General features: G+C 38.9%; 2 protein-coding genes across 5 annotated transcripts in view; one reads left to right on the forward strand and one right to left on the reverse strand.

The window, feature by feature from the left end:
* LOC117412927 (E3 ubiquitin-protein ligase SH3RF2-like) overlaps nucleotides 1-17,855 on the forward strand; it is a 30,377-nt gene that overhangs the window by 495 nt on the left and 12,027 nt on the right. For 2 of the 4 annotated variants that reach the window (XM_058996980.1, XM_058996983.1), the window contains exons 2-4: nucleotides 6,808-7,226; nucleotides 15,701-15,970; nucleotides 16,900-16,995. In XM_058996980.1, the coding sequence (XP_058852963.1) occupies nucleotides 6,843-7,226; nucleotides 15,701-15,970; nucleotides 16,900-16,995 (750 nt within the window). In that variant the 5' untranslated portion in view covers nucleotides 6,808-6,842. Of the gene's footprint in view, nucleotides 1-44; nucleotides 405-5,503; nucleotides 5,638-6,807; nucleotides 7,227-15,700; nucleotides 15,971-16,899; nucleotides 16,996-17,855 lie in introns of those variants that run through there. The other 2 variants (XM_058996982.1, XM_058996981.1) reach the window with 2 other exon arrangements.
* LOC117968544 (glutaredoxin domain-containing cysteine-rich protein 2-like) lies at nucleotides 611-4,353 on the reverse strand. Its single transcript, XM_034916231.2, has 3 exons — nucleotides 3,983-4,353; nucleotides 2,548-2,766; nucleotides 611-2,266 (listed from the first exon to the last, which is right to left on the reverse strand). Exons 1-3 carry the CDS (start codon nucleotides 4,328-4,330, stop codon nucleotides 2,069-2,071), a joined length of 765 nt encoding a protein of 254 aa, XP_034772122.2. The 5' UTR covers nucleotides 4,331-4,353; the 3' UTR covers nucleotides 611-2,068.

Below are 17,855 nucleotides of genomic sequence, written 5' to 3' on the forward strand. Positions count from 1 at the left end.
GTAAACGCAGTGACTTTATAGATTAGTGTCATGAAAAGCCCATTATTAAAGAAAATGCGAAGCAATCCTTTCGTGGCCCTCCAACTGGGTTTCAACACCAGCAGCAATTAAGTCTGCATATAATTCATTACTGCACACGTACAATTAAACATCGCTACTGTATAAGGCACCCTTTTTATTAGACCAATTCTCAGATGATTACATTTGTTTACATTTCAATTATATGCACTGAAATATGCCAGGAGGCAACAAACCTCTTCTGTTTGTCAAGGCTTGTGAGAGGAACAGAAAATGACTTTTCAGTAAATGAAAAGAAGCTCTCAGGAGCAGTAAAGTGAAATAAAACCTACAGCGAAGGGCCCACGCCTAACATGGCTACAATCCAGTTAGTTAATTGATTCACGGTAGGTCATTGTTTAATGCATTTTTTTTCTTTGTCTTGTATTATTGCAGAATTACTGGTATTTGAGTATAAAATACAAACCAATTAATGCATTTTTTTATTCATCATCAGTGTTAGTCAGATCAAAATAAAATGTGCTCCACATTTGCTTTAAAGTTTATTTTGGTTTTTTTTCTCCAGCTAAGAGTTTAATTGAATTGGGCCCAAATTGCATACCATTGGAAATGGTCTTTCTTTGATGAAAATGCCAGCACGCTGGAAGCTTTTATTTATAAAAGCTCATCATAGTAAAAATCTAATTTTAATAAAGAATGTTGGGCATTATAAGTCCCAGAGATGTATGGTGAGCATACAGTATTAAAACAAAATATTGAAAAACATGGCAATCCATGACAAACGCATAGTATAACCAGGGATGGGCAGTATTGAAACTACATGTCATTGACGTATGTATTTTCATTACATTTGTATTTTTGTCATTTGTAATGCAAATGCTAAGGTCTAAGTATTTTGTATTGAAAATACACTTGCCTGAGTATTTTGTAGTTTCACAATACTCAAAAATACATTGTTTGACATTGCTGCTGTGCCATCTGAACGAATTTCACTGCAGGATGTCAAATGCAAGCAACATTTTCACTGTGAGAACGCAGCAGCATAGAGTTTTGTAAACAGTGTTTTGTATACACAAATGTGTACTTGGTCTGTTCCGGTATGGTTTGTATCTGATAAAAGCAGACTATTATCTGATATCTATTAAAATGTATTGTCCAGTGTTAGTAACCGGGTCCGAGCTGACCTACGCTCTGTTAGGTATTGGGCCCCCTGGTGGAAATAAGGACCCACTGCATGTTTGCTTAATGTAGCTTGAAACCTGTTAACTGCTTCTGTTCTTTTATTGTCAAAATAGATTGTTCTCAATGATCTATGAAAATCTTGGTTTGTTTTGTTGTATGTATTTTGTCATTTCAAATTGTATACAATTGTATTTTGTATTGAAACAAAATACTGTGTTTCCAAAATAGTTTGTATTTGGATACAGTTTTCTATTTATTTTGTATTTTGTATTGAAAATACATTTACCTTAAGTATTTTGCCCAAGCCTGAGTATAATAACCATGGGGAAACTGTGAATTTACTGTGCAAATTTACCTTGTTGGAAATTGGCATTCATTTAGTGGTTGCTGAATACCCAGCTAGTAAATAATAATAAAATAACTGCCAAAGATTTGGTGCAATTTGTTTCAATTAAAAGTGTACACAATAGTCACTGGATGTTGTAGTGAAGGTTGTTTTTTTTTTCTTGAACCAGCATGACCAGTTGAAAACCAGCTGGGCTCTGAGTCTCCTTGCAATTGGAAATGACAACAGACGTTGCTACTGTGTAAGACCCCGTATTTGAAGCACTGAAAAACATGTTATTTTTATTGGTTCTTAAGTCTTTAGCCTTCAGTGGGTTGTGTGTCATGCATGGCAAGACATGCCTCATTACTCAAGACAGACATTCTATTAAACTGACAGCAAGCAGACAGCTAGCTTCGTCTTTTATTTGCCATGATCTTTATTCATTTGATACCTTTTCTCCACGGGACACTCCTAACCAGAGGATTTTGTTTGGTTTTCAGATATTAGCAAAGCATTTCCCAGTGGAATGTATGGTCTGAGTCAGATGCTGTTGCTGTTGCTGTGTGTACAGGCCTGGCAGGGCTGCAAGCCATTTGCATTGCAGGCAGGACAGCGTAAAGCCCTAATTGACTCCTTGAAGCGGTTGGCTAGCATCGACAGTTTGCTTCCATGGCACAGCGAGCAGGGGGCACAGCCAGATCCTCCACACTGCAGACAGCCAGACTCTGAGACCCCCTCCTGAACAAAACAGGACAGGGTTAGCGAGCAATCCACAAGCAGGCGAGATGGCATGACACTGTTCCAAATATAACTATATATACATGTTCTTGAAAAAAATAAAAAAAATGAGTAGACAAGAAACCTTTCTTGGCTGTAAAAGGAGGGTTTGGAGTTCATTCTCATGCTTAAAAATAACATTTATTGTTTTTAAGTGTTTAACAGCTCCATAATAACCGAGTCCCCCTTATTCCTTTCTCCAGGGGTGGTTGGTATCTCAGGGTTAGACTGACAGATCTTACCAGAGCGTTTGCAGGTTTCGCGTTCTGATCCTCTGCAGGCTCCTGCTGGGTGGGGTTCTGCGCTCCGTTCTCCCCTGCAGGTGTTATGGAGTAACCATCACTTCCATCCCGGTTGTGAATAAACCTGTTTGCTAATTCCTTCTTCCCCTGAGAAGTTCTGATTATTCTCAGATTGCTGGTATAGATGATTATCTTGCCAAAGTCCAAAACAGGGGAAGGCTAGAAGACATGCAGGGCATTCAAAGAATTAGGAACGTTTATAAAAAACATGATACAAATTGTGGCTTTCCAGTATAAACAGGTTATTACAGGAATCATTCTTGACAATCATGACATTGAGGGATTTTTCAAGTTGTACGTCAGGTTGCCAATACACTGGAATTCCTGGAATCTGCCGTGGCAACCTGTCTTAGGGCATTGACTCTATGGGACAAATCGACAGCACAGAAATCTGAACATGTCCTCTTTCATTAACTCAGATGAGTTTCTGCTATCCACTAAGGACATCCAGCTGGTTGCATAGCATATCCACTTTAGGGTTATTCCTGCAGTGAACCTGATCAGCCACTAGAGGGGTCTCATCTTACTTTTGTACCAGTATGCTTTTGTAATTAGGAGGAACAACTGAACAAGGGGATGAATGAGCAAGGAGAGAACGGACAGGTGCATTGTACCTAGTCCTGAACACCACCAACTAATGAGATCTAAATAAGAAATGTATTCAGATGACGCTCCCTAAGATGAACAAAGGATCCTGTTCACAAGGCCGTGACTTATGAGTTATTCAACAAATGAGAACGAGTCTGTTTCAACAAATTAAACAAAGTTTGATATTCGTTAAACTAAAAACTAAAAAAAAAAAAAAAAAAGTCTTATGAATATCAGACTGTAAAAACGGACATAAAAAAGGTTACAAACTCTGTATGCGTCTAAGAGAACGATGGGTGTTAAATATGTCATAAATTGTACCTTATGTAGGAAATCATTCGAGAACGGCACAGATTTGTGAAATGTGCACCCGATCATGTGCTGGATAGTGGCAACTTAAACAAAACTGAGTGGAAACAAATATCCAACTGCAAGGCATTTTCCAAATCCGAAGCCATAGTAATTGATAATAAGAAAAGCTATTTGTAAAAACAACCCTGCTGTGCTTAATGATTAATACATGGATACAGATAAACCTTTGAAGCATCAATTCTAGAAACAAATAGATCTGAACAATGGAATTTTTTTTATTTTAAAATCTAGCTTGAAAATCAAACACTAAATGTATGCATGTTCTTGTGTTTTTAAATATGTATTTTCTAATATACAATTAAACCCAAGTTGTTAAAAACAGTGCTAAAGATGCATTATATACACACACATATTAGACATCTATGAGACTACACATTGCCAAAAGTAATGTAAAACCAAATGAAGTTGAGCTCACTTTAGAATCCGCTGGGGTGAAGTCATTGAATAGAGATGATCCTCCAGCAAGATGGTACTTATTCCCATCTCTGAAAACATTGATTCTCTGGGCTGTTAAGGTGGTTGGTGAATAAAATCCTTGATCCTGTAGCTCTGCAAAATTACACATCAGTTCACCCTCCATATGCTTGGGAAATCTCCCATGTATAAAACTGTGTGGATATGCCACCTCTGGACTCTCCAACTCCTGCCCATCTTCATAGACTTGTTTCAAAACTCTGCCACTGTAAGAAGAAGATATTTTGAATCTTACTTTCTTTGGCTTGTCTTCATATCTCTGACTAAGTTTCCTTTGAAGTTCCTCCATAATAAAGCGAGTGTTCGACACTGCGGTCCTGTATGAAATTCTGCTGTCTTTTAGGAAACGGCCGTGTGGTCTTTCACTGTTTTAATAATTCAGTGTTTGGATCAGGTGTAACGAGGTAACAGCTAAACTGATACTATTGCATTAAATACTTATACAGCCACAGCAGGATCTGTAACCATGTTGGCAATGCAGTTTCTGGTAACATTTTTGATAAGCAGAAAAGTTGCACATGTGCTGTATAATATATAAATAGCACCATCTATTTACTAGGCAGAGCTATATTACAATTTGAGTGTAGGTGATTATATTAAAAGGAGCAACAGACAGAATGAAGAAAAAGTGGGATATTAAAAATGTTTTAGTTAGCCCCCTTTTTGTTATTGAACATGTTTTAACCATTTCATGTATGGCGACCTTATATGGGACAGATACAAAACAATATTCTAGTATTTATATGAGGACATATGGAACACGCACATGCACACTCAAATATTTTTCCCCATATAAAGCAATGGGGTCGAAAAAAAACATTTTCAATGAAAAATATATTTATTATGTGTCCAAAACTCATGTTTCCAGTTATTTTGAATATTTCATGCATGAAAGGGTAACAAAAAAATGAATGTCTCCCATACCTCTATGGGAGTCTAATACCTGGGCACAGTACTTTACAACATTAGGCCATGCGGACTTTTTTTTGTTTTATTATTTGGATACTGTCCGTGCACGCAATAGTCTCTATAGTGGCCATCGTGGTAATAAAACATGCAATACAAAAAAATAAAATAAATAAATAAATAAATACATGGGACACATCAATATGAGAAGAGCGACAGTATTCATTGAATCGGTACTAGAATTTTTTTATTTATTTTGAGTTTCATTAAGATGATTTTAGTGTTGTCAACAAGGAGAACACAGGAATGCAAGAAGATGTTTGATTTTCTGATTTGCAGGTCGTGTTACTGTGCATTTCGCTCTTACAGAAATATATGATCGCATTTGTCAATTCAAAAATGTACCTTTATGGCACTGCATATTTCAAGATCATATTCTTATTTAAACATACGCATATATATGTTCCTACAAAAAATGAAAAATGTTCGTAAGTTTCTGTCAGTTTGAGCAAACGCAGCTGCGAAAGGGTTACTGGCGTGGTAATGTGATCTATGTGATCTGTGTCAGTGAGTCAGTGAGTAAGCAAGTGTATAGTTTTAAAGTTGTTTGGAGTGAAAGCATTTTACAGTAGTCTATGTCCGTGGCTGTGCTTCAAAAGGCTACCCTACCATACAACGACAAAACGCAAGGTTAGTTCTCTCTCTCTCTCTCTACACACATATTGTATTAATTTAGTATAACGCTTGTTTTCTGGCGGAGCTGGTTTCGGTGCTTCGGTTGTGTCTCTTCTCAACACTTCCTAAGTAAATAGTACGAGATACTACCAGATTGAGTTTTTAGTAGCAACACTTTATATAAAGTTATTAATTGACGGAGTGTCCCCGCTTATTATTCATGTGTAAACAGCTGAGAATTGGTTTTCACGGTATTTCTGGCAGGTATTATGAAAAACACGTTGCCTTCAGAATCATACCCCGCCGTGCAATTAGTCGTACTGTACTATTGTTCAAGATCTGGGATGAGACCGTGCATTTTAGTTTCGAAAGAAGACCAAGGAAAATAATAGGGTAAACTTTTTAGCAATCCAAGTCACATCAGTTTATACGATATATTTAATTGCAGGTACAATATTACATAATGTGACATTAAATTAAAAAAATAGATTATGTCCGTACTGCAGCAGTCATTTGATAGTGGAATAGATGCAATATATGGAAGAATAAAAAGCACTTTTCATACATGGACACTATTTGTATAAATATACATTTTTAATGTATCAATCTATATTGTATGGATCAATTTATTATTACAAAAAAAATAATGATAACTGTATACATTGCTTCATAGTGTTAAATAATGAATAATATCCTTTATGGATATTAAACAATGCCAGTATTCCTGTGGGAAAGAATGTGCCTGTAGTCTTTGAAATGTGTGAATCTACTGTACATCAAGAAGGGTAGGTGCAAACAGTTTTCTGAGGCGTCTAGGTGTGAAAATCCTGAGATTACTTGATAGGTGCAGAAGTTCATTCATCTGGCATTAGTCAGGATTGCAGTACTCTTTAAAGTGACTGGTGGTTGTTTTCAATCTGTAATGATAAAAATAAAACTTTTCTTTTTTAATATGAGACATGAAAGCAGGAATGTTTTGTCTACATACCCTACATATCCACACTGTAACAAGATTAGAGTATCTTGGGGGAAGTAAATGTTACAGTGAAATGCCAGCGTGGGCTATAAATTGTATGGACTATAAATTAAGAGAGGAGCAGTATCATTAACCCTAGCTTGTGCCACGGAGCAACATAACGTAACGTTCTCTGTCCTTTTATTGATGTGTTTATTTTTTAATTTAAGGGTGATGTCTCCACCATAACCTCTGTGATCTTGAGATGGAGGATTTAGCTTTTGTGGACCTGCTGGAGTGCCCTGTGTGCTTGGAAAGACTTGGTGTGTCGGCCAAAGTGTTGCCATGCCAACACACCTTCTGCTTGCCCTGTCTTCAGAAGATGGTCTATGGCAAGGCAGAGCTGCGGTGCCCTGAGTGCAGGACCCCAGTCACATGTGAAATCGAGGAGCTGCCTGCCAATCTGCTCCTGGTTCGGCTTCTGGATGGTATAAGACAAGGCCCTGGTGGGATGTCGAAATCAAACACTGTTCGGAGACCCAAGGTCTTCTTGTCGCAGGACCCCTCCAGAAAAAGACCTGGGGACCCAAGGAATTCACAAGCACTGCAGCACAGACATCTGCAGAACACCATGAGCTCACTGGACGGGGTAAGCAGAAACAACCTTGAACAAACTGGGGCATTCCATGGTATGAGTGATACAGAAAGATGGTCCACCTCCACATACAGAGAACACACTCTAAAGAAGGTTCTTCACATGTTTAATGTCCACTCACATACACGTGGAGCTATACCAGAATTTCAATGCCCAGGAAAACGTGTACTACAGTATGTGTTCGTATTTAATAAGACAAAACTGTTTTTCCCTTATATTTGAATATTATACAGTGGCAGTTGTGTAACCTGGTGGATTATTTTCATAGTATCATTAATCCCTTAACTTCCAACCATTTAGACCAGGGGTAGGCAAGTCCAGCTCTGGAGTGCTGTTCCTTTCCTGGTAAGTGCTTTAGGACCTGGTCAAGGGCCGAATTGGACTGGAGAGGCTGTATTTTCTGCAGTTTAACTCGGGTTTAATGGTTTACAGTTGAACAGGTAAGTGGTAGTTTGCAAGAGGTTTTAAAGAGATCAGTTGACAGACACAGGGGATTTCTGATTCCTGGTAAGTGATGGCAACGAGGAGGTGATGTCTGTTCTGCCAGCAGTGTTCTACCAGGTCTGCCCACTGCGTTGGTGTTTTGGAATGTCATGGGCTGTAGCTTTCAGTGGGATGAACAGCAGTGGTGTTAACCTCTGACATTTGTTTTAAATTCACCCTCACAAAATAAGGGCAAGGACATAAAAGAATGGTATTTACTTGGGTCCAGCTTCGCCTTGCATAAAATAATAAACGCTTGGCACTGTATTTATTTATTTTTTTTGTGTAGAACTGTTATTGTAGTTGGGATTTAACTTGATGCTGTTTGCTAATGCAGGCCATTGTCCCCTCACTTCTTGGCTAATATTTTTATATCGTGTGTGTGTCATTGTTTATTTTAGGAGACTGTGTAGTCCAGTGGTTAAAGAAAAGGGCTTGTAACCAGGAGGTCCCCGGTTCAAATCCCAATTCAGCCACTGACTCATTGTGTGACCCTGAGCAAGTCACTTAACCTCCTTGTGCTCCGTCTTTCGGGTGAGACGTAGTTGTAAGTGACTCTGCAGCTGATGCATAGTTCACACACCCCAGTCTCTGTAAGTCGCCTTGGATAAAGGCATCTGCTAAATAAACAAATAATAATTTTAGTTATGGAACACTAGGATCTTTAAGGAGGGACCTGCATATTGGGTGTGTTTTTAAATGGGTGTGAGACACATGAATCACAGTCCCATTCTCTGAGTTGACATTTTATGGTATTGTTCATAAGCAAAAGAGTAATTTTCAGCAGCATTTTTTTTTGTAACAATTAACTTGATAAAAGATGTCACAAACGGAAGCCCCAGGAACATTCTAGTATTCGGACTGGGATTAATGGGTAGTGGCGACACCCCACAATCTTAAATCAATGGTGATTCTTCAAGTTCACTTTTATCATATGTGTAACCTAAGGTCTGCACATAGTATTCATTTTTTTTTGTATTGAAAATACAACAGTGACTGTCATACAACATAATTCACAAACTTTATCAGTAGAAAGAAAGAACAGTAGAATAGAGGCCTAGAATAAAGAATGATCCTGGCTGTCTCTAAAAAGGTTGCCATTGAAGATATGTTGCAAGGTACAGCAGTTCAAGTTGACTAAATGGCTTTTTTTGTAGCAGTCATGGTGAAGACAAAACACGACCTAAGTACAGTATAACAGCAGATGTGTATCTGCGGAGCAATAATATTGCTTTTTAGTATGGTAATATACAGTGTGCATGTGTATACAAAGGTGCATTGCAGTCATTAGCTTAAAAAGGAAATTATACAAAACACATTATTTATATAATATAATAATCATTTGCTTATAAAGAGTTATTATTTTTATATAACCATTTCTATTAACCCAAATAACCTCTCATGTCACTAGAGTAGCACTCTTGCACTTATCTCTTTCTGCTAAGTACTTTTCTTTTCTATATGAATGCATAAGCAAACCACCTCTTTCTTGTAGCCTTTTTTTTATATAAAATCTGAATTCACTTAATCTGATATGCAGCAGAACACTGGGGTTCATTCATGTGAGAAATTGTTTTGCTGTTTCTGAAGAAAGGAGCCATTTAGTTGTCTAAGGGATTTAAATTATTTGAGAACGGTCCAGATCCCACAGTCTTCCCTCAAACATCTTGCAATATTACTGTCTTTGTCACATGAGTCAAGTCATTTGTTAAGGTTTGCTGAATGATTTGCTGGCACTGGCAGCCTGGGCAAGTCTGACATTGTTGATGTTTGGCAATCGCCTATTGTGCAGAGCTTAGGTCACATTTGTGATTTGTAATGCTGTTGAAAAGAAACATTTTATTAGGTTTTGACTATGACAGTAAAGATTTGATAAAATGCTGGCAAATTAAATTCCCTTTGCATGTATTATCTTACAATAGTATATAATATAAAGTTATACCTGTGAACACTTAAGCCCCGTTCACACTGGCACTCCTACCTGGGTCCTGGATACCCGGGTCACAATCCTGCGTAGTATGAAACCATTCCTGGGTGGTACCCGGGTTGACCTGGGTCGCAGCGACCCACCTCAGAATGTGGGTCGACGCACTTGGACCCGGGTTGAGCGAGACAAAATGCATGACGGCCGTTCGTGAGCCGACGCAGTAACAAACAGCCACACCTGCGTGAAGGTTTCACTTCCGCAAGGAACATTTCTGTGTATTCTGTTTAGCCATATTTTTGTTGATTAGAGACGCACCATGAGCCAGACTGCAGCAGGGATGAAGAAACATTTTCTTTAATGAACGTTTGTGCCGACGGTTCAATCCAGAGAAGCTTGGATGGAAGCATCCGTAACAAAGTGCTTCCAGGGCATTGCTACACGCATTGTGTTCTTGCTTCTGTCTCCCAGGTGGACCCCGCTTCTTCAAAAGCAGTGTGAAATCACGTAGCCGAGCCGCGTGACACCGGGTCCGACCCGGGTAGAGCATGCCAGTGTGAAAGGAGCTTTAGACAGTGGCTGTGGTGTATTGTTGTTTACAATGCTACATTTTTATTCGCCGAGAGAGACGTGCATTTATTTGGAATTAAACCTACAGACATGTATTTTAAAATTCAGCCAGATTCTAAAGTGCAGAGGATTTGTTACCTATAGTATTACTGTCTACGTTTGAGATTGGACTTTGGTAATTACATATTGTAGTGTAATGCATTAAAAAGCTGTTGAACCTTTAAATCTTAAAGAAGCTTAACAAACACCCTGCTTGATGTGAACCACATTAGTTTACCTCTGTGTTATCCTGTGTTTTGCATATATTTCTCAATATAACCCTGATTGTTTTAATATTATCAGCATCGATCATAAAACTGAAAACTTGTGTTGATCCTTCATAAAAAGCTTCTGCTCTCAGTTCTCTTCCCTGAATAACAGATTTGTAATTTTTTTAAATAGATATAATTCTGATGATGGTCGTACTAGCTTTGTTCTTAAAGGGTAAAAGACCTTTATTGAACTTCAGAACATAATTGATCCCTGAAGTGCGACTTCTGTTGAAAACAGATGACGTTGAATGTTCTGTAGAATTTCACAATAAGCATGTTAGCATATAAATCTATGAAACACAATATATTTCAGTAACAAAGCCCATTTTTTCAAGCACAAGATTTATATACTGGTTTGAAATTGCTGCAATTGAACTATATGTACCAGTTTATTTTGCACAACGTATATGTATAGGCTTTATTTATATAATAAGTTGATATGGACTGTATTTCGAATAGTTCTCATGGAATATGCACTAAATCTAGTATTACATTAAATGAAGGTACTGCCTATCTTGCAAACACAAAAGAAAACATGTGTTTGCCAAAATGTTAAATGTAGAAACCACTAGCCTTTTACATTCCTTTATTTTCAGGTAAAACGTAAAAACATCTTAACTGTAGAAGAAAGCATCTCAGTTTGTATGTGGAACCTTGTTTTCTACAGATCTTGGTTTGAGGTTGTACAATGACAAATCACCAGGTAGTGAAAATGAACCGCCTCATATCTCCGTGAGGGTTCACGCAGTGATAGAGATGCATAAGGAAGAACATCTGGAACTATACCAGACATAAAACATAGCCCCTTTCTGGATGCTGTGTTTTTAGTCTGAACATGAACCCTAAACCTGGTAAACTGAGTAGCTCCCCAGTATTCTGAAAGCAGAATGTGGGTGTGACTGGGTGGAACCAGGCTGCACAGGATTTGGCAGATACACGGTTCATTCCCTGCCTGTCCAAATCTCCTGACGAGAATGTGTGACAAGCTGACTATGATTGGGTACGTTCAATTAATCATTTACCAAGCCAGCTCTAGTATAAATGCATGCGAGTTTGCTTGATTAGGTGTGTTCGGCTGGGAGGAACAGAGCCTTGTGTCGTGTTTGTGGACAGCTCAACAGAGAGGGACGCTGTTATCTACAGTAGCTACAATTCCAAGTGCAGCAGCACATTCCACAGAGACAGACAGAAGGCACATCTTGTTTATGTTTCAAATTCATTTGTTTTGGCATGTTGAGAAAATCAGTATGCACCTCCTGATTTATTTCAGTAGCTGCCCTGACAAGCCTGCCCTGTTAGAGTGGGATAGGAACAGGGTCCAGGGCTGCAGGCCAAGGGCTGCTAAGGCCTTCCAAGATTTTAGGATTTACATGTTAAATGGGCAATATCAATAAATAAGATTTAGCTTTGTTGGCAGAGAGAGAGAGAGAGGGGGGGGGGGGCAGAAGGGAAACAAGGAATTACCCCTTTAAATGGAGAAGGGTTAGGAGGAATATTACAGAAACGTTTAAGCATCCTTATGCTTCAAACTTTTAGGAAGTGAAGTCAAACTGCAATAAACAATAAAATAGGCAGCTACCTGTACCAACCAATTTGAATCTAATCCAAATAGGCCAAATTAGAACTTCAGTCTTGGTTACAGTGGTTTTGGCAACATGTTGGTTCACATGTGAAAATAACTTTTCACCTGTAATAACAGGCTTTTAAAAATATATGTTCAATAGCATAATAGCATTCTCCAAGGTCTTTTTTTTCTGGTGATCATTTTGCCTTTCACTTCGATTCAGGTGAAAAACGGTGGGCACAACACACCTGGCTTCCTCTCCCTATTCCCAGGGAATAGGAGCCCATCTGACCCATATGTACTTTCCTATAGGAAGCCTGCTGTAGATCAACTCAGATGGGGTCCAATTTCTTGTTAAATAGGTGTGAGTGAGAGCGAGGACATATTTTCTGAAAGGAATTCAAAAACATTCCAATCCTTTATTTCCAGTTAATTGTATGTATTTATCCCTAATTGTTTTGCTCCAGTACACTGACGAATCCCTCTCATGCACCTCGGAATGAGTCACTGTAATGTTGTTTGGTTAAGATGATGTACGATTGAACAATCTGTGACAAACATTTCTGTTTAACGGCTTATTGTACATGCTTTCATGGGAAACGTAAAGCTTTATCTAGACATGCAATGTGCAGTTAATGGGCTCAGGTTTTTCTGTGTTTGCCGAAGGGTGCCCATTTATCTCTGTCTCTGTAATTTACTATCCATTATCAACTGGAGAGTGTGCTGTATTTGTATTGTTACAGCCAGCCACTCATGAAATTGTGCATTTAGAGCAGTACAGTGGTATCTGATTGTATAGAGGCTGCCATGTATTAAATATATGAAATACTGGGTTATATATTGGACAGTTCACATTTTTCTTAGTGAGTGTTTCCTATTGTACGTACTCGGATATTGTGCTTAATTACATCTTTGTATATTCTTTGTTAAAGTACTCAGGATCAGATTTCTGGCTCTAGCTGCCTCTTTTTCACCATAGACATTTGTGATGCAGGCTAGATCTGTTTCTCTAAACTGTACTTGTAAGAGCCAGCACCATCTCGTGAACAGGTGCAGTATTGTGTGCATATTAACAGCAATGCAATTTGAAAAGTTTTCCTCTTTTCTCACAGTGACGGCAGTAATCATATACTTTTACTGCATGGCTGACCAGCAATATGCAAACCCAGTCAGAGATGTATGATAACAAAATAGGCATACAGATTAGAATGCCTAAGGGTTCCTATATGTCTGTGGCAATTGTCTGAATGAAACATAATACAGGCATAGAATGAATGCGTTCTCCATAGACGCAGCAGTAGGCAGTCAACTAAGAATTCAGAATGCTTCTGGCTGTGATAAATCAAAGACACTGTCAGTGACAGGACTATAAATGTTTACTAGTAAAGCATTGTGATAAAGAGGGACGTAAACATGGTCGGGTTAGTGGAAATAAACCTGGTAGGTGGCCTGCATTAACGTAGCCTAGACAACTCAAGGTTGGCCTCCTCATTGCTAGATATGCTCCCATTTGACAAATGGCTACTGAATCAAGTGGCTAATGCTAACGAATGTCCTTCAGAATCTGCTTCGCATGGATTGAGACAAGAAATGAGAGGAATAGAATTTATAACGGTGTACAACCCCTAACCAACTTGCCCAGATTTACTGTAACTACACCTTCCAGTAACTAAGTTGTTTCCTGATGGTTTTTACACCATTACGATGGTTGTATTACTCGCACATGCTTCAAAATGGGACCCTTAGACTTCTTCAATAACAAACTGCGATTCTAAGTTGTTTAAAGAAGTATTGCCAAAGTACAGAGTGTACAAGCTAGAGCTTAGAGGTGTGAGAATGCTGCAGTGAGAATGTGGCAGTGAGTCCTTTCAGTTGCTTTCACAGTCAACAGATGTGTGGATCAAAGCCAGATAACCTTAAACTTCACATGTTCGAAAAGAAAAAGAAAAAGAAAAATGTTGTTGCTCCTGTTGCAACCCTTTTGTCTTTGTCAGCGTGCAGGGTGTGGCACGGCTTATACTGTATAGCAATCCCCTGACTCAGAAAGAAGCGTCACAGAATATGCAGTGATGTACATAATCGGCATAGATTTGGCAAGAAACGCTTCACTCATTTGCCGATCACATGTAACAGTAGACACCCGGCTGTAGGTTGTTTGACTGGCTGATTTAAGACTGTAGTACGATACGATTATAATATATATGATTTTTGTCAAAATAATTCTTACATTAAAAAATAGTGAGATTATAATTGTGACAGTGGACTGTTATATTTGTTGAGATTAACAGTTATTTTAAAAAAAGAATTATTCTTAAAATATCAAAGTGTTCCTCTTTGCCAGTACAGCTGTAATACATGTATGTGGTCCATTCCTCATTGTCATAAACGCACTGAGAATGCTGTGAATGTGGAGCCTGGGTATTTATTTAGAGGCACCAGATGCAGAGCAGTCGGCTCAAATATCCATCAAACAGACCCGCAGTGATGGTGAAACAAGCAACTTCCCATCGGCCGAAGGAGGACGGACTTGGATCTCTCCTCTCTCTTATTTACAGTAACAGAATACTGCCTGATTAAGAGCGCTCAGAGCGCTGCCGATCTCACCAGCAGCTGAGAATCATTACGCGCCATCTTTTAGTATTTTCTATAGTCTGGCAAACAAGCTGTAAATAAATAAATAAAATCCTACCTTGTTTCACTGAAAATATGCCATTATTTATATTATTGTATCCTACTAAATGTTGTTACTAGATGTTTTTATCCACATATTCTTACCATCCATGATTCGCAACCCATAAATAATTGACTCTCCAGCTGTATTTTGATACATATTTCATGTCCCAGCATGCAATACATTCCCTTTCTTCATTAGACTTTTATAAAGCTTTGCAGATGACACAGACTGGCAGCAGCAGGTGCAGTACAGCACTCTGTTCTGCTTCTAAAGGTGGAACGCCCCACAGATACAGACATGGTATGTAACCTGACCTTTAGAAAAAATACATGGACCCAAATATAAATGCTTCCCAAAGGCTCTCCAGGCACCCACTGATGACTGGTGTTTCACTGGTTGTCATTGTCCAGGAGCAATCGTGCAAGGACAAGCAACTGTCTTTTCTGTGTCAGCTGTCAGGAGGGAAAAAAATGTTGTAGCTGCAGTCGGCCCTCAAGTGCCGTAAGTGTGTTTACTTCTTTTTCACAGAAAACCGCTTCGCTATTAATGCAAAGCCAGGAGAGCAGTTCTGAGTTAGCTGAGCCATCAGGAAAAGTGACCCTTCTGGCAATACCACTGTAATAATATTAATGTAGCACCCAGACTTTCCTTAAATTGGTCCATCAGGATAATTAAAAAATGTGTTGTTAACACAAAAGTGCTGGAAATCTGAAAGCAGTCTGCTTTCATTCACATATAACTATATGACTTTCGTCAGGTTTTAACAACTACTCTGTTCCGGATCACAAGCCATCCCTATGATGGGTTACTTGCTTTCTATTAACATTATGAAAGGAGGGATCATTCTGATTATATTCCATTTTATATAGACCCCCCCCCCCCCAAGCAGTAGAAAAGTAAGAAACAGTGGTTGTATTTTGTTGTTGCTCTCCTCTCTTTCAGGTGCCGTGTGCCAGGGCGTTGTATAACTATGGAGGTTCCCTCCCCGGGGACCTGAAGTTCAAAGCAGGAGATCTCATCATCCTGAGACGGCAAGTGGATGGAAGCTGGTACCAGGGAGACATCAAGGGTGTGAGCGGACTGTTCCCAGCTAGCGTTGTTCAAGTTATCAACCAGCTTCCCCAGCCTCCTCCCCTCTGCAGAGCTCTTTATAATTTTGAGATGAAGGAGAAAGACCAGGATGAGAACAAAGACTGCCTGACCTTCCGAAAGGTACGTTCTGAGATGACAAAACCGTGTATACAATAAATGGTTACTTACTGGGTTAAAACAAAGAGTGCACAGCTGTGAAAAGCATCATTTACAATACCGTATCTCTAATGAAGTATATCGTAACAGCAAGGTTTCTTTTTAATGTGTTTTGTTTGGAGACGCTATTGATTCTAATAATCACTACACTTGGGACACAGTTAGTTTAAAAAAAAATAATAACAAAAAAGTGCTTTCTTTGTCCTGTGGCCTATCTTGTGAATACCCTTGGAATTGTTTGAATGATGATGCTAGCAGGTAACGGCCATATAGACCAGTATGCAGATGTTTACCTTGAGGAAGTAACAAGCCAAACCAAGTTTTTTTTTGTAAATTGGCCACAGAAATGGGCTCCAACATTTATTTTGAACAGAAAATAATTTGGACAATAGGCCAAACCTACCTCCATTTACTTGTTTTATTGTAAGCGCTCCAGAAGAGTGAGGAGTTGACAGCACTGGCGCTAATTGCCAATGTACAAATTCTATATTATAAATGATATAGTTGTATTGCCATTCTTAGTCAGTTAAAGCCCCTAATTCTCCCAGATCTTGTCATGTATAGTATTTCAATGGAGAAATTAACTATTATGCTTTTTTTGCTGCTCATTTTCATACACACAGCTCATCCGCTGTTTCATTGCCAATATACTCGTAACCAAATTACATGAACTCATCTGACATGACTTTTTGATAGCCGGTTGATAAAAGCAATATTCGAATTTAGTATATTAAGCGGAAATGAATTGAACTGCAGACACAGTACCCTGCAGCGCATTATTGTAATCTTGTGCCAGTAAATCGATTCCAGTTTTAATGAATCACTTAGTCTAGCTCTCCCTTCTTCCTCCAACTACTGAAGGGGTCACATGCTGTTTTAAATTTGCCTTGCAGGACGACATCATAACACTGATAAGACGTGTTGATGAGAACTGGGCCGAAGGAAAGCTGGGAGATAAAGTTGGAATATTTCCTGTCCTGTTTTCAGAGGTAGGCTGAGGTCACAGCTTCTTCCAGGCCTACAATACCAGGGATCTGAAGTCAGTGAAACGCTCCATATCCCACAAGGCATAGCCCAGAAGAGACAGAATGCATTAGCAGTCCTAATCACATTGGCCAAATGGATATTCCTCATGACTAAAAGGAAACTCTCGCTTAAGTCTGAGAGTCTAAGAAACAGGTTTATATACATTTCAGTTTTTCTTCGATAGAAGTAAAATTGAGCATACTATGTTTAGCAATACAGCAGTATTGTAATTTATTTCTAAACTTTTTATAGCCCTTTTTCTCATATAATACTGATACAGTAGATATTGCAGTTGGCTTTCTCCAGTCCTCTCTCTCTATTTTGTAAGCTTGGAAAGCTTAGTTGTTGCATGGGTTCCTATTGCACTTAACTCTTTCTGTCAACACCTTGTCAAATTAAAACAGATCTTTATGGAGTGCCTTGTGATAATGGGCTCTGCTCAGTGCACATGCTGATGGGTACACTGGATATCCTCTGGTCATGTTACAACACTAATACAAAAAAAACAGCTGAGACTCCTGCAGGTGTTGTGTGACGCACTGCCATTGCAGATTCTGAGGTTAACAGCGCTAGGACCCCCAAATTCAGACGAGCTCTGGCTCTTTCACATAGTGTTCGCAGTGTGTGTGGTTGCCTGTTCACTCCCAGCCTCTGCCCTGTTACACAGGGGCACTAACTGTATTGAATGAATAATGTATTTCTAGCTTTAAAACGTTATCTTAGTAAATCTAGTCCTATTTGTGTGGATGTTGGTGAGAAAACAATCACATGTTACAGGTTGGATGTGCAATTGGACCAGCCAGAGGGCAGAAGAGCTTAGCCA

Source organism: Acipenser ruthenus, chromosome 23 (genome assembly GCF_902713425.1).
Source record: "Acipenser ruthenus chromosome 23, fAciRut3.2 maternal haplotype, whole genome shotgun sequence".
Taxonomy (NCBI): domain Eukaryota; kingdom Metazoa; phylum Chordata; class Actinopteri; order Acipenseriformes; family Acipenseridae; genus Acipenser; species Acipenser ruthenus.